Raw genomic sequence first — 19,489 nt, forward strand, 5'->3', positions numbered from 1 at the left:
TGAAACCCTGTCTCTCCAAAAAATACAAAAATTAGCTGGGTGTGGTGGCACATGCCTGTAGCTACTCAGGAGGCTGAGGTGGGAGGATCACTCAAGCCCAGGAGGTCGAAGCTGCAGTGAGCTGAGATTCTGCCACTGCACTCCAGCCTAAGCAACATAGTGAGCCTCAAAAAAAAAAAAAAAGAAAAAGAAAAAAAAGAAAGCAAGGAAAAATCTAGCGACCTCAGGAAATGGTAGGCCCTTGATATCGTCTAGGATTTTCTCCACATCTAGTCTGTAATAATCTACTTCATACCCAAAGAAGGTAATTTTGCTTCTATTTGTGGATTTATTGTTATGTGGCTGGCCTCATGTTTCCCGAAAGAAACCTGAGCAGAAGGGAAGGGAAGTAGCACGCGAAGTGGTTTATGAGTTATTTCTTTTGAGCTCATTCAATCTTGGGGTGTTGGGTATCATTAGATGCATTTTATTATTGTGGAAACTGAGGCTTTGGTTATTGACTGATTCCTCAACAAGTAGTGGGAGGCTTCTAGCCTGTGTCCATCTTGTTCCAAAGTCTGTGCTCTTTTCTCTGCCTCTCTGTGAATGTGGAATCCTTCTCCTTTTCAGTTTAAGCTTCCAAGACACTTACATTTCCCACTCACCCCTCCAGCCACCCAACCTATGTTTAAGAAAAACAACTTGTAAGGTATGTTTTTATTTTACAAAAAAAAAAAAAAGTGACATGCAATACCCATCTTCTAACAAACTATTAACACTTGGATTACAGGGTAAAAAGGAAATCCAACCAGTCCTGATGAGACAAAAATTCGATTTCACAAAGCTGAAAAAATCTATTACAAAGTTTCTGTTGTATAAATATAGTCAGTCTTATCTTTAATGTAGTCAGACAAAAAAAAGTTTTGTTGGCACTAAAACAAAAACAAAAACCCTACTGCTTGAATACACCACAATCTTCATTTGTATTCCCAGCCAAATACAGGTGATGACTATAGGATGACAGTTACTGCGTGTTCCAGGACTTAAGGTAACCAAATGAGATTTAAACATTTATCATACTCCCTCTACCAACAACAGCTTGGACAGACCACTTTAGCCCTGGGTCAAGGACTAAAGCCTTTGTTCATAGAAAATTGAACATGTAGGCCGGGCACAGTGGCTCACACCTCTAATCCCAGCATTTTGGGAGGCCAAGGTGGGTGGATCACTTGAGCCCAGGAGTTCGAGACCAGCCTGGCAACATGGTGAAACCTCATCTCTACTAAAAACACAAAAATTAGCTAGGCGTGGTGGTGCATGCTTGTAATCCCAGCTACTGGGGAGGCTGAAGCAGAAGGATCACTTGAACCCAGGACGGGGAGGCTGTAGTGAGCCAAGATCATGGCACTGCACTCCAGCCTGGGTGACAAAGCTGACTCTGTCTCAAAAAAAAAAAAAAAAGGAAAAGAAAATTGAACAAGTGTTTGCTCTCAACTGGGCGGACAACTCTGTGAGTATGCTAAAAGCCACTGAATCGTATGTTTTAAAGGTGAATTGTATAATATGTGAATTATATCTCAATAAAGCTGTTAAAAATATGACATGTCTAACTTGCTAGGGGAGCAACAGGTGACCCCAGTAGCGTAACTCAGGAGTTCCTGACAGGTCACAGGGCAGACCTGCAGAAGTCAGCAGGGTAAGGGGTAGTAAAAAGTAGCTCCTTAAAGTATTATGGCTAAAATCAGTGGAGTCAGAATAAAGAAGTCAAAGACATATGTAATTTTTCCTACTGTTTCCGGAATAGTCTAAGGGCTGTCTGTGGCTTTTGTCACAAAAGAAAGCTATTCAGTGAGACGGCAGGTGCCCAAGTATTGCTGAGGCTACAGAAGACTTTAGGTCGGAGCTCAGGAGCTGTGTATCTGCATCCACACTGGGGGAAGTTCCAACATGGACACAGGTTCTGAGAGCCTGACTCCTATAAAAGGAGGGAGAATTTGGATACCCAAAGAAAAACTGGATTTATTAAACCAAAGGGACTCCCTGCCATCACCAACACTGTTAATGGCCAGGGGCCACAGCATGGCTCTAGTTCTCATCGACTCTTACAAAGCCATCGCCAGGGCAGCAGTGGCTAATCAGATGAGCATTTTGTGGCAGACTAGTCACTTGCAAATGCCATCCTCTTTCTGTATCTACCATCTGGTCACCAAATGGTCACTGGAGAAAGGGCACAGGCACAAATCATGGGCAATTGGGGCTTGACCAAGGGAAGGTCACCCTAGCCTGATAGTGATGGAGGCAGAACTGCCAGTAGAAAAAAGAAGAAGGTAATTTAAGGTCTTGCTCTGGTTTTACCCATTCTAGGTACTTAAAAGTTCATTGATAATAGTTTGTGTAAAATTGGGGAAAACGGGCATAGAAGACACCCACTCTACTCACCTTTCAGAAGGGATATTGCCAGAAATTGGACCAGAAGTCTCTTTAGTTTTTTATCACACAAAGCAATTGAGAATGAAAAAAAGAGAAAGATAGGGGCTTAAAAGTGAGAAGTATCCCAGCTTGGTGAACACCTTGTTTATTTTTTAATTTTTTAGAGACAGGGTCTCACTATGTTGCCCAGGCTGGTCTTGAACTCCTGAGCTCAAGCGACCATTCTGCCTTGGGATTACAGGTGTGAGCCACCATGCTGGGCCCAGTGAAAATCTTGTTAAACTCTCCTAGCCTTCCTTCCTTGAAGACTGGTTTGATTCTGGTGCTGGCGTGTGGGCCTGGGATTCATTTCCTTTTCTGGCCAGCCTAGACATTTATTCTGTGCCTGAGCAGATGGGTTAAGCTTAGAAGCAGACATCATGGCCACCTCAGGCCCATGCCATTGTGGGCTGGATCCCCTAAAGTGCCCCATTAAAATCTTGGCCTCCCTGTGCTCTTTTCAAATAAGAGACCCCTGTTCCATAATATGGCCCAAACTTCTAGGACGGGGGCACTCAAGGATGGGGAATTTTCCTCACTGACAGGGTTTGCCATCTCTGTGGGTAAACCCAATAGAGGATAAGGCTGGAACATCTGGGTTTGGGGCTTACCTGGTTCTTTTCAGTGTCATAGAGTGATAGTGGGAGGTTTAAAAAAAAAATAGGGAGGATGTATCCACCAGGACTTTGGGCATTTTCTTGATGAACTTATTCCTTTGGCTTCAGTGAGAATATCTATCATTTACTTAAGAGAAGGCAAGGAGCTAAGTGGTTTAAAAAACAAATAAAAGGCTGAGTGCAGTGGCTTGTGCCTGTAATCCCAGCACTTTGGGAGGCTGAGGCGGACAGATCACTTGAGCCCAGGAGTTGGAGACCAGCCTGGGCAACATGGTGAAACCCTGTCTCTACAAAAAATATAAAAATCAGTGAGCCTGTTGGTGCACACTTGTAGTCCTAGCTACTTGAGAGGTTGAGGTGGGAGGATAGCTTCAGCCCAACAGATTGAGGCTGCAGTGAACAGTGATTATGCCACTGCATTCCAGCCTAGGTGACAGAGCGAGACCCTGTCTCAAAAACAAAAACATTCCTTGTTGCCGCTCTTTGTGCTTTTCTCTGTTTTTTTTTTTTTTTTTTTTTTTTTGAGACAGAGTCTCACTCTCACCCAGGCTGTATGGAGTGCAGTGGCATGATCTCAGCTCACCGCAAGCTCCGCCTTCCGAGTTCACGCCATTCTCCCGCCTCAGCCTCCTGAGTAGCTGGGAATACAGGCATCCGCCACCACTCCCGGCTAATTTTTTGTATTTTTAGTAGAGACGGGGTTTCACCGTGTTAGCCAGGATGGTCTCAATCTCCTGACCTCGTGATCCACCCGCCTCGGCCTCCCAAAGTGCTGGGATTACAGGCGTGAGCCACCGCACCCGGCCTCTTTTTGTGCTTTTCAAGCCTTTTCTTACCCAGGCCTTACTCCCCTTGCCCTCAGACTACCATTTTCACTCCCTTTGAGCTGGTTATCCAGGGGAAATGGATCCAGGCTGCTATGAAGATTATCCACCAGGGAACCCTGACACCCTCCTCACCCAGCCTCTCTCCTAAAGAGATCATGAGCTGAGGGCATGCGAGGAAAACTCCCAGCTGTTTCTGCCCTTAAGTTAGAGGACAGAGGAAATAGTTTCTATACTTAAGAAGATAGAAATATTTTCATTCCAAAGCTATAAGAATTATGAGCAGACGAAGCTATGGCTCTGGCGGATGGGCCATTTTGGGAAACAAGATACAAGCAAGGGCATAATTTACAAACAAAGTGTGGGTATATTTGGCAGGTTTGAGGCAAGCAGAAAGGAGGGTTTGGGTACTCCATAAAAAAAAGATCTGAAATTCAAACATCTGATAAGGCCACAATGAAGAGATTTCCAGCAGTTGGTGTTGCAGGATGCTGGCACCCAAATCGCCGCAGGCTTGCAAAGGTGCTATGCAAGGTGAGGAGGCAGATGAGGCAGGCAGTGCCTCTCACAGGTCCATGTCTGGGCCTCCTGAGGATGTCTTCAGCGGCACTGAGTCAAATCCATCAGGAGTCCTCTGAAAGAGAGATGGTGACAGGAGCTGGCTGCTGCACAGGGGCAAGTTTGGGGACAAAGGAGAGAAATGGAAAATAGGTGACAGAAGGAACCCTTATGAAATTCCTGTTTCAGTGGCTTTGTGGAAACACAGAAATGAGATACCCTCTATTCTGCTTGCTCCCTTCAGGGTCAGTTGGAGAACAATAAAAATCTTTTACTTTTAGGCGGGGCGTGGTGGCTCATGCCTGTAATCTCAGCACTTGGGAGGCCAAGGCAGGTGGATCACCTGAGGTTAGGAGTTCGAGACCAGCCTGGCCAACATGGTGAGACCCCGTCTCTAACGAAAATACAAAAATTAGCCAGGCATGGTGGCAGGCGCCTGTAATCCCAACTACTTGGGAGGCTGAGGAAGGAGAATCACTGGAACCCAGGAGCAGAGGTTGCAGCAAGCCAAGATCATGCCACTGCACTCCAGCCTGGGCAACAAGAGCGAAACTGTCTCAAAAAAAAAAAAAATTTTTTTTTTCTTTTAAAAAATGTTTTTGGCTGGGCACAGTGGCTCACACCTGTGATCTCAGCACTTGGGAGGCCAAAGCAGGCAGATCACCTGAGGTCAGGAGTTCAAGACCAGCCTGGCCAACATGGTGAAACCGTGTCTCTACTAAAAATACAAAAAAAATTAGCCAGGTGTGATGGCATGCACCTGTAGTCCCAGCATCCAGGGAGGCTGAGGCAGGAGAATCGCTTGGACCTGGGAGGTGGTTGCAGTGAGCTGAGATCACGCCACTGCACTCCGGCCTGGGAGACAGAGCAACACTCTGTCTCAATAAATACATACATACATACATACATACATACATACATGTTTTTTAGAGACAGGGTCTCACTCTGGAGAGACAGGGTCTCACTCCAGGCTGGAGTGCAGTGGCACAATCATAGTTCACTGCAGCCTCCAACTCCTGGGCTCAAGTGATTCTCCCACCTCAGCCTCCCAAGTAGCTGAAACTACAGGCATGCTCCACCACACCCAGCTAATTGTTTTTTATTTTGTAGAGATGGGGTCTTGCTATGTTGTCTAGGCTGATCTCGAACTCCGAGCCTCAAGAGATCCTCCAGCCTGGGCCTCCCAAAGTGCTGGGATTACAGGCATGAGCCAAAAATCTTAAAAATCCCCTGCTTTGCACCTTTGTTGAATTCTAGCAGTCCCAGATAGACTCAAGAGTCCCAGGGTGAACTGTTCTCCCATTCGTTTAAAAAAAAAGAAATCGCAGTCTAAGGAGGCCAAGGGAGTCTCCCTAGCAGGTCAGCACAAAGGAGACAAGACTCAGCAATCTAAACACCCAAGCATGGTCCTTTCTTAACCACCTCCCAATACCCTCCTCCCTCTTTCCGCCCTCCCAACCCACTCCTATTGGGATGAACTGGTTCAGAGCAGTAGTCAGGTATGGGCACTGGCAGAGTTGGGCTGCAGAGGACTATAGCCCTGGAGGACCTGCTTGGATGCTGTCTGCTGGCCCCACACCCAGTGACAGTATTGTCTGTACTGCATTTATAAGCTTCATACTCACCCACCCACACAAAGCCAGCCCTCCCAGCTCAGAATTGCTCAGTGGGGAACAGCTGAGACTGAGCTATGATTCAGCTCCCAAAGGACTGGACCCAGACACCTGGAAGACAGCACCCCTCACTGGTCAAAGGAGAGCCTGACTTCTATCAGAAGTTGATCCCAGAGATCACCTTTTCCCCTTTTCAGTGAAAATAAAAAATGGGATAGGGGATGATTCTTACAACATGGGTGGTTCAGTACTCCTTCTGGAAGTGAAAAGGCCCAAACAGTTCACTAACTGGAGTGCATGTTGAGAGAGAAGGAGCCTGATCAAGAGCAGCCTTGGGCCCCGGGGGAAACAGTATTGGTGTAGAAACGCAGAAGGAGAAGGCAGGATTTTCAGAGTGGGGAAATGGAATTGTATCGGGTGTGGGGAGCAGGGTGCCCATCCCTGAACGGTACAGGACCATTCAGTGTCTGAGGAGCAGTGTCTCCTCCAGCCCTCCAGGCTGACCTCAGTGCGCTGGCCAGGCCCCCTACCTTGGAGGTAAATGATTTGATCTTCCCAAAGAGTGACTTCTTGCTGGTAAAGATGAGGTCGTCCTCTACATCCTCGCCTTCCATGATGGCGCAGCTGTCAGCTGCTGGCAGGTCACAGTCCTTGAGAGTAGCATTCATCACCAGCTTGGAGTACTTGTACTCTAGTCTATAAAACAGGAGGATGAGAAAGACAAGATCCCAAAATGTGGGAATAAGGGGGAAAGAGGTAGAGAGGTTAGGCTACGAACAGGTCCTATTCCCATGCCATGGGTAAGGAGACTGAAGCATGGTAAAATGGTGTCAGGGCTGGGGTACTAGAAGGAGTCTTGGTTCCCAGTTCAGTGATCTTTGTTCCTTAAGGCTGTCTGTTTCTATGACCTCTAAATTTAATAGAAATATTGAAATCATAATGTCATTCTCTGTACTGTTAATAATAACAAATTAAGGATACTCTTTGCTTTTGAGAATTTAACATCCACTTATAGACTGCCACGTTGTACCATCCCTGTTCAGGAGTCAGGATAACCAAACCATGCACTGGATAAGTGCCTCACAGTCTCTGGCCAGGGTCACAGAGTCTGTAGCCAACTCCAGAGAAAAACTCCATTAATTTATACTTTCAGATATTCTCCCTGATCAATAATCCAACCCTGTCCCCCACACTCCAATACCGCATCATGTACTTTTGATTCTTTTTCCAAAAGTAGCAGGTCAAGACGGTGAGCAGGATGGCAGTACAGGTGCCTGCAGAGATGCCCACTTTCAGCCAGAAATCTATGGTTTTGCAGATGGTGACTCTCTGCTCAGGCAGAGAAATGCCACCAGAGCACAGCTTGGGTTCTCGCCACACGTAAGTAGTCTTCTGTTGGGGAGAAAAACAAGGAACTCAGATCTCCCATTCCCTTCTCTTGTGGGAGTGCCCGATCAGAGGGAAACCCACCTGGATCCCAGCCACGCAGCTGCTGACGATAGCGTGGTAGTCAGCCACTGAGCAGAGCGGGCAAGCAGCCACGCTCTCCCACAGGAAGTGGAAGTTGCAGCCATCACAGGTCCCATCCGAGCACGTTCTAGCAAAGCAGAAAAGAGACCTGAGCTCTCACTCGCTGGACGGGTGGGGAAGATCTGGTTGGAAGCCTGTTGTCTCATAGCTTGCCTGATATACCCTCTCCCTGCCCAAACCATTAGCCCTACCAGGATCCTTCCAACTAGTCCTTAACACAGGTTTTCATCTCTGATTTCACTGATAAGAGGCCTTCCTGGCCTCCAGTGGGCTCCCCACACTCTGCCCGTTTATGTTTTTGCTGACATCTTATGAGAGCTATTGTAAGGTGTCTGAGCTCCAGCATGGCTGTCTCATCAACCCCTTTGAGGTTCCTGTCCTCCCCACAGACTTGTGACATTTTGCAATAGCCACTTTGATGCAGCTTCCTGGGGGTGTGATTGGAGTTGAGGTGGGGTTCAGGAATGAACTTCTGGTATGGATACCTGTCATGTACTTTATTGTGATGTTTACAATGGCAAGAACACGGATTTGACACTCAGACACCACTACTGGGTCAAGACACCCTGCTTTCCTCCCCATCTCCCCAGTCAGTTGTTTAGGCGCAGCATATCCAGAATGTCTTCCTCAAGACGCTAGTGCCCGTCAGGATGTTAGTTGCTGTTATGCGGGGAGGGGAGGGGTGTCCTGTGGTCATATTCATTTAGAAATTTTTGATTGAGTTCACTCAGCTATTAACCTCAGAACTGGGTATTTTCGTTGCAGAGAGGTTCCTAGGATCCCTAAACCTTTACTAATCCTCATAATAGCCAAAGATCATGAAACGTCCTAAAGTCTCCTTGTCTCATTTAATCCTCAAAACAACCCGCTGAGGGAATTTAGCATTATGCCCATTTTTACAGATAAGGAAAAAAGAGGCCTAAAGAAGGTAAGAAATGTATCCATGATAACATAGCTAGTTAGTGGAGGAGATGATTCAATCTGGCTCTTAGCCGAGTTGTTGGTTACTATGCTATGCAGCTGCCACCATAATGGACCAGGAATATGAGAATAGCTTTCACTCTTCCTTCTACCCCATTCTTGCCATATGAAGATTGAGGGTCTAGGGCCATGACTGTGCCCCTAAGAGCCCATTAATGGATCTCAAACTCTTTTCTTTTTTGCCCTTTTTCAGTAATCTCTGGATCTCAGGATGGAATGACTTCAAAGAAGGGAGATTTTGGCCTTTGTTACATCCCTTTGCAGGGCTTACCCAGGCAGCAGCAAACTTCCAGGGACAGTTTTCTGTGGACTGCACCTGACACGGATAGTGGTTGATCTCCCAGAACTGCAGGACTGGGTCACATCATTGGACCTGCAGAGAAAGCCAGCCCCCATGAGGGAATGAGTCCCTCAGCTATGTTATTGGACAGCCACCAAGTGAAATCTGCATGGAGCAGTTCCCTTGCTGGGGAAGTCAGGACTTGGGCTTTAGTCTGGCACACAGGGAGTGCACAGGCCTTGGTTTATACGTGGAAAGGGTGGGGATCAACAATATGTAGTCAAGGGGGAAATGCCCTGGTTTAGGAAAGTCATGGCTAGCATACACTGGAGGCTGCTTAGGCTGGAAGGGAAGTCCACTGCAGATCATCCAATATTTCTCCTTGCCTCTAGGGCAGATCTGCTCCAGTAATATCCAAGAAGCTGGGATCAGGAACTCCCAGCCTTTAGCTATCATGACTGGGCAGATCTGCTAGACCTCAGACATGTTCTGGCTTGATAAGCAGTAGGTGGCTAGAGAGGGAGGGATGCAGCAGAAATTATGGAGGAGTCCTAGGTTTCACTTGCATTAGCCTAGCCTCTCATCTTCACCTATAAAAGAAGATCACGTCCGGTATTCCCAAGGACTCCGGGTGGAAAAGTTCAGCTGGGGAGGTGATTCCATCCAGAGTCATATCTGTTGTCACCCCTGCCAAATTAGAGCTCCTAATTAGTTCTCACTAGTAGCATTAGCTGGCAACCACTTCAATTCTTCCAATACCTGTCAACATCCAACCTCACTTCATCTCATCACATTCCTGAGTGGCTTATGAAAGGGTGAAACAGGGTTTGTCAGAGTCCCTGGGAGCACTTTGCACACAGAGTGGAATAGAAAACACAGGTCAAGAAGTTGGGCCCCTCATGTGGGGCCTTTTACCTCCCAGCCTGGTAACCTCACACTCTCTTACACATACACACACACACATACACACACTCTCAAACAAGGCTGAGGCAGCGGAGTTACTCACCAATAAGTCGATCAGCAAGGCTGACAGGCTGTGAGGAAACCCCGGCCTTGTAGCCTGTCACCTCTGGGGGGATGATGACTGCCTGGCAGACGTAGGCTGTGATAGATTTGGAGAACCCTGACTCACCCTCAGGAATCCGGAGGTCAGTGACATTGTCGGTGCACACAGACATTTTCCTACCCTGGTGGGGGAGTGGGGAGGAAAAAGTGGGAAGAAGTGAGTGGTCACAGAGGAATTCCCAGAAGGGAATAGGGAAGGCTTTTTTACATCTAAATTTTCAGCGTTTCGATGGTATGTTTTAGGGGAATGATTCATCCCAGATCTAACGACGAGACAGATTTGATTTTTTTGTTTTGTTTTGTCTTTTTGAGACAGTCTTGATCTATTGCCCAGGCTGGAGTGCAATGGTGCAATCATAGCTCACTAAAGCCTTGACCTCCTGGGCTCAAGTGATCCTCCTGCCTCAGCCTCCTAAGTAGCTGGAACCATAGGCTAATTTTTTTTTTTTTTTTAGAGATAGGGTCTGTCTGTGTTGCCCAGGCTGGTCTTGAACTCCCGGGCTCAAGCGATCCTCCTGCCTCAATCTCCCAGAGTGTTGGGATTCCAGGGGTGAGCCACTGTGCCCAGTCAACATTTTCAATGTTATAAATTTTATTATAAATGGTGCTGGCAGGGTGCAGTGACTCACACCTGTAATCCCAGCACTTTGGAAGGCAGAAGCAGGTGGATCATGAGGTCAAGAGATTGAGACCATCCTGGCCAACATGGTGAAACCCCGTCTTTACTAAAAACACAAAAATTAGCTGGACGTGGTGGCGCATGCCTGTAGTCCCAGCTACTAGGGAGGCTGAGGCAGGAGAATCGCTTGAACCCGGGAGGCGGAGGTTGCAGTGAGTAGAGATCATGCCACTGCACTCTAGCCTGGCGAAAGAGTGAGACTCCACCTCAAAAAAAAGAAAAGTGCTAAATCTGGTGTCTCAGCCTTTTTTTTTTTTTCTAGATTGTAGGAAGTAGATGAGCTTGAAAACTGAAGGAAACCTTTACATTACAATAAAATAAAGAGTTCTTTTGTCTTTGAACTAAGGATCTATAGTGTGGCAGTACACCATAAGCATTTCTAAACAGGAAAGGAGTAGATAATAAAATACACCATCTCCCCAAATTCCCCACCTTCATTGCTCTCCATAATTCACTGAATGATACTTTTGCTACATGAAGCCTGCTTTAATCAATCTTATTTCCTAAGTGATCATGACCTGTTACTTCTGAGGCTTCATTTTAACTTCTTCGAAGACTTCTGAAAACAAGATAGAGACACCTATCTCTAATCTTTCATAGATTAGTTTATTTCTTGACACGTTCTCTATATAAACACCCATCGACTTCTTTGCATGCTGCAGAAGATGGGTCAGAGCTCTGTGATGTAAAGGCCTTACCATGAACAGAGTCAAAGATTAGATGCTCAAGATGCTCTTCATATTGTAACTTTTTTTTTAGATGGAGTCTTGCTGTGTTGTCCAGGCTGAAGTGCAGTGGCACGATCTTGGCTCACTGCAACCTCCGCCCCCTGGGTTCAAGTAATTCTCCTGTCTCAGCCTTCCGAGTAGCTGGGATTACAGATGTGTGCCACCATGCCCGGCTAATTTTTATATTTTTAGTAGAAACAGGGTTTCACCATGTTGGCCAGGCTGGTCTCGAACTCCAGACCTCAGGTGATCTGCCTGCCTTGGCCTCCAAATTGCTGGGATTACAGGCGTGAGCCACCATGCCAGCCTCTTTTGTAACATTTGAAATGAACTTTCCAACTGCTAATTGTGGCTTGTTTGCAATTTAGTCAAGTGCAGTGGTGGGATTAACCTTTGCATTTCTGCCTTTGAAGTTTGGATCTGAAATATTTGCAGCAGCATGAAATGGCTGATGGTGACAGTCTTTCCTTGTAAAGCATTTCATGTTACTTTCTTTCGTACTGTCAGCAAAGGGACATGTGGATAAACTAGAAACAGTTGATTTTATCCAGGCTCTAGAAAACAAGTGACAAATGCAGTGATTGCTGAAGACTGCTTTTTCAAGGAAGGGAAAAAAACCTTTCCTCCTGCATATTTCTGGGTTTTTTTTTGTTTTTTGTTGTTGTTGTTGTTTTTTGTTTGTTTATTTTTTGAGACGGAGTCTCACTCTGTCCCCCAGGCTGGAGTGTAGTGGCATGATCTCTGCTCACTGCAAGCTCCGCCTCCCAGGTTTATGCCATTGCCCTGCCTCAGCCTCCCGAGTAGCTGGGACTACAGGTGCCCGCCACAACGCCCGGCTAATTATTTTGTATTTTTAGTAGAGACAGGGTTTCACCGTGTTAGCCAGGATGGTCTCGATCTCCTGACCTCATGATCCACCCACCTCGGCTTCCCAAAGTGCTGGGATTACAGGCGTGAGCCACCGCGCCCGGCCTTCCTCCTGCATATTTTTAAATAGACTCATTCTGAGGAAATAAAGGTCAGGTAAGAGTAAAAGAACACCTTATTTTATTTTATTTATTTTTTATTATTTTTTTGAGAGGAAGTTTCACCTTTTTGCCCAAGCTGGAGTGCAATGGCGCAGTCTCAGCTCACTGCAACCTCCACCTCTCAGGTTCAAGCGATTCTCCTGCCTCAGCCTCCCGAGTAGCTGGGATTACAGGATGCGCCACCACGCCTGGCTAATTTTTTTGTATTTTTAGTAGAGACGGGGTTTCTCCATATTGGTCAGGCTGGTCTCGAACTCCCCACCTCAGGTGATCCGCCCGCCTCCGCCTCCCAAAGTGCTGGGATTACAGGTGTGAGCCACCGCACCCAGCACCCGGCAAGAACACATTATTTTACATATCTTTATTTTCTTAAGTGTTTATAATCCTGATTATTTAATTTTAGGGAAAAAAGTCCTCAGGGAGAATAATATTTAAAAACTTTTGAAGCTCCTCAAACCCCTGCTGCCTGAAGGATTTCTGGTTTTCTCCTGTGTCTGTCTCTGGCCTCTGATCCATGGGCCTCCCCCATTCAATTTTCACCCTGTCAACTGGTATACCTTACCTGGTTTCCACAGAGACTTAGGGTAAAGTGATGGAAGTATTTCAGCCCTTTGGAAGTGAAGCTTGGCCCTCCAGCAAGAGTGACAGTGTTTGCCAAAGCGGAAAAGTTGTAGCTGAAAGTCCTGGTCGGAGTGTTGCGTGAGAAGGTGCAATCGTTGTAGCACAGAGAGTGGATCTGAGGGGGAGAGGGACGGGTGGGGCCAGCTGGTCAGGAAGGGCCTTGAGGGCCTGCAGCCAAGAGTAGCAGTTTTCTCCCCAGTCTGGTCCCGCCCAAATGGGGTCAAGAGGAGGAAGAAAGGATTAGGGGTGGCTAGTAAAAGAAGTGAAACAGGCACTAGTGGGATTTATGTACATTTGCCATTCAATTATTAACACATATATGATGGACAAACCCAAATCTGTTATTCTTCAGAAGGGAGTTTGGTCAAATTCTATAGCCTTCTAACCCTGTGCCTATATTATAGAAGCCTCTGAAGACACAAGAGGACCCTTTTTACTTTTCAGCAGAAGACAATGAGGCACTAACCAGAAAAGGGTATCTGAGATGGAAGAAGAGAAACTTTTCTTGCTCCCTGCTCACCCCGTCACAGTGTAAAACTCACTGAACTCTGCTTCCTGTTTCTCAGATGCTCTGTAGGAAACTGAACTCTGAAAGGGGCTTTTCTTCCCATAAACCCGTTCATTGCTCTGTTTTAGGGTCACCATTCAGCGGCAGCCACACACAACTGTCATTCCCTCCCACAGCAGCAGAGGGAGCTCCAGGGAAGGAAGGTTGTGGCAAAAGTCCAGGGTACCCGAAAGAGGTTGCCAGGAGTCTGTAGAATCGCCGCACTTATTGCACAGATGAACTAGGCAACGTTTGCAGAGTACATACTGATAGTGCTTTACTAATGAATGTGTATGTAGTTGTGATCAGTAAAATGCAAATTCATTTAAAAGCATCAATTAATATCTAAAAGCTTTTAGTCACAGTACTTCTCAGATGCAGAAAGTACATGGGGGCAACAACACTGCTTATCCACTTTATTTATTTATTAGTTTTTTAATATGCCTTTATTTGTTTATTTTTTTAATTAGAGATAGGGTCTTGCTCTGTCACCCGGGCTGGAGTGCAGTGGCACAATCGCAGCTCATTACAACCTTGAACCCCGGGGCTCAAGTGATCTTCCCACCTCAGCCCCCTAAAGTGTTGGGATTACAGATGTGAGCCACTGCACCCAGCTTTTTCCCACTTAGGAAAGGAATCCTTATACTTGTAAAGCTGAGAAGCCACTGGGATAGAAGACAGCAATGCCAGTTATCATATGTCCCAGCAATGGTTGGGTTTCTATCTTTCCAAAGAAGGGGCAGATTTCCATAATAACAGGCTGGATTGAACGAGGCTGAATATAAGCCACATGCCGCACCCCACTGTTCCTTCCCTCTAGGTCTCTGCACAGATGCCAAATAACCCTCTGGACCAGACAGTCACCAGCCTCTCTTACCTGCCAACTAAAGAGGAGACTTGCCAGTGACTGAGTCCTGGACCCCGGAAATCAAGCCCTGCTAACCCTCCACAGTCACAGCCTGGATGGGTGTCCTCCAGGACTCCAACCTAGGAGTATGCTAGGGAGAGCACTTGGGTATCAGCCTCTCAAGAACCCCACTCAGGACCCAGCATCTTCTGAGGTCATCCAAGCAGAGGGTCAGGTTTAGGATACATCCCGGACTGCAGGTACCTTGTTGTTCTTGGTCCCTGGACCACAGGGCACACAGGCCTGGACACCATAAGGCTGGTGGGCTTTCAGAATTGTGTTAGCGGGGCAGGAGTGGCAGGTTCCTGAATCTCGGTCAATATAGTAACCAGCAGGACAAGAGGTGCAGGAGGAGCCCACATCAGAGGCTTCTAGGGCACAGGGACGGCAGTAGGAGGCCACGCCATTCATAACATTGGTGACATTGATGGAGTAGATCTTGGCAACGTCATTGGTGTACTTCCTGCTCTGGAGACAAGGAAACAAGAGGGGAGAGGGGAGAGGCCTGAGACAGCAGCAACAATTGAGGCCTCTAGAAAGAGCAAGGTACTTAATCTTCTATCCTGTGATACTCAAGAAGAATCTTAGAAGCATCTGACTCTTTTTACTCACTTACCAGGAGCTCTTCATGTGCATATGATGTCATTTTAAAATGAGACTGAACCATTTATAGGACATATAAAAATATTAAGTACCATTGGGAAAATACATAATATATACTGTTTTATGAAAAAAGCAAGTCTTTTCCTTATAAAAGAGAAAAAAATGTATTTGTACAGAAACAAACAGTGTATAGGAGATGGTCCAGATGTTAACTGGTTTATCTCTGAGTAGTAGGATTATGGCTGATTTTATTTCTTACTTTTGTCTATTTTTATTTTCTGAGTCTTCTGCAATAAGCCTGTATTCCTTTGAGTTAAGAAAATAAAACCAGAGTTGTTATTATTAAAAACAACAAGAAGTCTGGTACCACATGTATCAGGGCAGGGACTACAAGGAGGGCCAACTTATTTCTTACAGTGTCATCTTTCCAGGAAGTCAGCTGGACAAGACTAGGTGGTCCTCAGAGGGCTGGGTTAGACAGTTTTCTGCTTGACTCCCTAAGATCCTTCTAACCCTCGGATTCTGAACTTCAGACTCATACTTAAGCTAATGCTAGGAATCCTCCTGGGTTCAGAGGGTCTCTCCTGGGAGCTGGGGATCTGAGGAAGGGGAGGAACTTACTGCCTCGTGAAAAGTGGTCCTCTGGAAGGCCCAGGTGAAGCTCGTGGTAGTGTTCTCCTCAATGATGTAGGTATAGGACTGTTTGCCTTTGGAACCTTTCCACGTCTCCACGGGAGTGTTGGTCCTAGAATTCACACCCTGAACCCAGGACAGACAAGTGAAGCGGGTGCGATGGCCAGAGGGGAAGTGGGTGCCCATGTGGCTGCCATCCAGGTGCCATCACGGTTGGTGAGACCCTTGTTAAACTGTGAAGTCCCTGCTGGTCAGTCTGGGCCTTTCCTCTGTGGAATCACTACAAGTGGGGTGTCAGTCATGTGGACACACCAATGGGGCCGATGGGGCTAACCCTCCCCTGGAGGCCCTCTAGCGGCAAAGAAAGGAAAACGTACCACCATGAAGTAGAGCTCACAGTTCACAGAACAGAGGGTCTCAAAGACAAATGTGATTCTGGCCACCTCTTTATTCTCTGTGTCTGCCATCACCGACTGTGGAGGTCTGTAGGGGAAGAAATTAAAAGTCAGTTCTAAAGGCCAGGCAGTGCTTATTGAAGAGGCCAGACAACAGCAGAGGGTCTGCTGGGGGACAGGGTTAGGTTCTGAGTATGATGGAAAGTGTGTGGACTAAATCCAATTCTGCCCTCCTAGCTATGTGACCTTGACCTAGCCAAACCACAGTTTCCTCATCTGTAAAACGGAGGTGATGAAATATCTTTCTCACCTACCTCCCATCATTGCGGGGAGACCTGAAGGCATGACAGATGTGGCGGTCCTTTATAAAATGCTGTATCACCTCACTAGCAGAATATGGTCCACAGGCCAGCAGCATGGCCATCTCCCAGAGTTTATTAGAACTGCAGAACCTCAGGCTCCTCCCAGGCCCAGTGAATCAGAATCTGCATGTTAATACGATTCCCAGGCGATTCATGTGCACATTTAAGTTTGAGAAGCACTGCTATCATAAGACTGTAAATTGTTGACATTTACTCAGCAGCTCTCTCTCCAGCACTGGGGAGCTTTGCCGGGGTTAAAGGAGCAGAATTTGTGATCCAGCAAAGTCCTCCGTTTGGTTCTACTTTTGGGAAAGAGAGAGCCATGCCCAAGCGGGCTGGGGTGGTAGTGGGGATGAGGCAACAGTTTACCGTGACGATCAGATTTGCAAATTGGAAAGTACTTTTTAAATGTTATTCCAAAAAAAGCCTAAAAAGTTTGCTTGCCTTGCAAACACAGGCTTCATCTGACTAGCTCTGAGTAATGTGTGTTAAGGGAAGGCAAACTGAGCACCATCCCAGGGATGGGAAGCAGGGACCTCGAAGAAGGAAATGAAGGTGTCAGATTGGCACTAGGGAAGCATATTCAGTGGCTGCTTCTTATCTTTAGAGCACATATGGGCAGAAGAGTTCACTTTGGCCTTGGAAATTCATTCACGGCTTTCCTTTTGGCTTTAGCCATTTGCCTGAATTCTGAGGACCTCCAGTTCTCAGCTTATCTCTATGCAGTTGTGTTAACCAGTGGGCTGGAAAAGCCGTCTCAACCTCAGTTAGTCCTAAATCACACACTGTTTTTATGGATGAGAGGCCCGAAGCCTGAACAGGTGAAGTGACTTTTCCCAAGGTCACACAGCCAGTAAGCGGCAAAGCACAAGTGCCCTGTCTTCCAGTCCAGTGTTCCTTCCACCACACCACACTGCCAGGAGGTGTGTGTGTGTGTGTGTGTGTGTGTTTGTTTGTTTAGTGGGAAAGAAATTTCTTGTTGCCCTAGGTCTTCCTAGGATATGGGGACAAATATAATAAGAATAATCCTTCCCAATCTTCTTGCCCCAAATAAAGATGAACTGTCTATGGACATTTCTGACCCCATTATTTTTTATTTTTATTTTTTTTCTAATCTTAAGTGATTCTGTGAGGAGGAAGAATTTGAATAGCATGTGACTAATGGATGGGAGAAGCTATATGGGATGAGAGAGCAGTCGGTAAATCAACATGGACAGCAACTTGAAAAACGTGTTAGCATTGGGTTACCTTGGTCCAACTGTGCCCTCTGTTCTCAACTGACATTTGAAATGAAATGAAACACAACCCCGGAAGCCCTCTCCTCTACAATATTCCAAAATACGTGGGATTCGGATATGGCCAAGCTGGCCTGGACTCCCCTGGGCTTTGGATTCCTCACCTAAATCCTGGCACAACTAGAGTGAGAATCATGAAGTCATTGTCTGAGGCTCCAGCAGCTGTGTAAATGTGATCACCAGCCACCTCCCAGCCTGAAAAGGAAAGAGGAGAGTTAATGCCTTGTGCTCTTGGGTGCAAGGCAAATGTGCACCCAGATGACACTCTGGAAGGGAGGTTTGACACCATCTTTTGAGGTGCCCAGAACCACCACTGAACATGAACCATGTTACTTATCCTGCCACTTTGGTCAAAAACCCTGAAGCTCTCAGAGCAAGACCTTTGAAGTGCATGCTCATGTTTCTAGCTCTGTTCCTTCCTCTAAAGCTGTCTTGGCAGAACATATGTCCATGAGGAGTGGAACTTTCAAGGGAATGCATGACATGGTTAGCTTATTTTTCTCAGACATCACTATTATGAAGAAATGTGAAGTTGGAAGAACTGAGGTTGTGCAGGGAGCTGACAGCTCATGGCACAGGGAGAGGCAATTACCTGTCATGCCCTTGTACTCGAAGTTGATCCCACTGAGAACCGTCGTTTCCATGTTTGTGGGCAGTGTGTTCCACCATTTGTATTCAAATCCCACGGCAGGTTCAGTCCCTGCAGGGCAGCGGGTACAATCTGGGGAACCACAAGATCCATGCATTCAGTGGGAAGGCTGCAGTCACTCTGACTGGAGCTGCTGCCACACAGACAAGTCGCAACAGTAGCGGGCAGCCCACAAGCCTGGCTGCTGAGTACTGCTGCAGGAAGTTGTATCAAGTTGACTCAAAAACATTCTGACAATGTATTTAACTAACTCAAGATGTAAACACTGAGCCTTCATTCCAATATGCCAACCATCCTATTTGCCCACCCCAATTTTCATTTCAAAACTTAAATGTACCTTCTAGTCTGATACGTGTAGTTCATATTATTGTCATATTATCATTAAATGCATTCATATTGACAGGTACACAAATTCTCCCAAGGCAGCATGGCTTATAGGTTTTGGTTGTGTGGAGCTGGTCATCCCAGCCCCTTAAGCCTGGTCAGCATCTCTGCCATATGCTGGAAGCCCTGCTTTGAGGATTGGGCACCTTCAGTCCTGAGTCACATTTGCAGTTGGAGCAAGGAGGAAGGAAGGCAGCCTCAAGTCTGACTCTGACCTGCAGACGAGGCCAGCCCTGACCTCTCTTCTCCTGAATTTAGTCCTCAGAGGTGGTCTGGTCCTTATTACCTTACTGCCTCCCTTGGAAGGGCAGAGTCTGCATTCAGCTGGCCACTCTCACTGCCCACGCAGCCCACCCACACAGTCGATGTGCGGATGGATGTGCTGCAGGGAGTGGGGTGGTGAGGAGGTTACCTGAGCCATTGGAGTAGGAACCATATGGGCAGGGCTGGCAGGTGCTGTTGTTGGTTTTGAAGAAGCCTGGGTTGCAGGGTGGGCAGTGGGTCTTCATACCAGAGGCAGGCAGCTTCACTGCCCCCTCAAGGTCCTCGCTACAGATTTTCGGCTTGGCCCATTTGTACATGAGCTGTGTCTGCAGAAATGGATTAAGCACAACTCAGCCTGTGTGAGATTTAGGACATCTTTGGGACTCTACCTTGAGGATAGGGGCTGGGGGCAGAGATCCAGATTCTGGGCCAGGTAAGAGCTCCTCTGGGGTGGGGAACTTTGTGTTGCTCACGGATG

General features: G+C 46.8%; 1 protein-coding gene across 3 annotated transcripts in view; it reads right to left on the minus strand.

Annotated features, from left to right (window-relative positions):
- Positions 1-681: 681 nt before the first annotated feature.
- The window catches only part of KIAA1324 (KIAA1324 ortholog), a 91,525-nt gene continuing 72,717 nt past the window's right edge, over positions 682-19,489 (minus strand). The window contains exons 9-22 of one of the 3 annotated variants that reach the window (XM_030824922.1): positions 19,160-19,337; positions 18,307-18,435; positions 17,819-17,909; positions 16,040-16,145; positions 15,651-15,788; positions 14,631-14,894; positions 12,914-13,087; positions 9,858-10,038; positions 9,442-9,538; positions 8,843-8,944; positions 7,531-7,657; positions 7,274-7,452; positions 6,591-6,756; positions 682-4,554 (exon numbers count right to left, since the gene is read on the minus strand). In XM_030824922.1, the coding sequence (XP_030680782.1) occupies positions 4,513-4,554; positions 6,591-6,756; positions 7,274-7,452; positions 7,531-7,657; positions 8,843-8,944; positions 9,442-9,538; positions 9,858-10,038; positions 12,914-13,087; positions 14,631-14,894; positions 15,651-15,788; positions 16,040-16,145; positions 17,819-17,909; positions 18,307-18,435; positions 19,160-19,337 (1,974 nt within the window). In that variant the 3' untranslated portion in view covers positions 682-4,512. The remainder of the gene's footprint in view (positions 4,555-6,590; positions 6,757-7,273; positions 7,453-7,530; positions 7,658-8,842; positions 8,945-9,441; positions 9,539-9,857; positions 10,039-12,913; positions 13,088-14,630; positions 14,895-15,650; positions 15,789-16,039; positions 16,146-17,818; positions 17,910-18,306; positions 18,436-19,159; positions 19,338-19,489) is intronic. The other 2 variants (XM_030824923.1, XM_030824921.1) reach the window with 2 other exon arrangements.

This window comes from Nomascus leucogenys, chromosome 12 (genome assembly GCF_006542625.1).
Source record: "Nomascus leucogenys isolate Asia chromosome 12, Asia_NLE_v1, whole genome shotgun sequence".
Taxonomy (NCBI): domain Eukaryota; kingdom Metazoa; phylum Chordata; class Mammalia; order Primates; family Hylobatidae; genus Nomascus; species Nomascus leucogenys.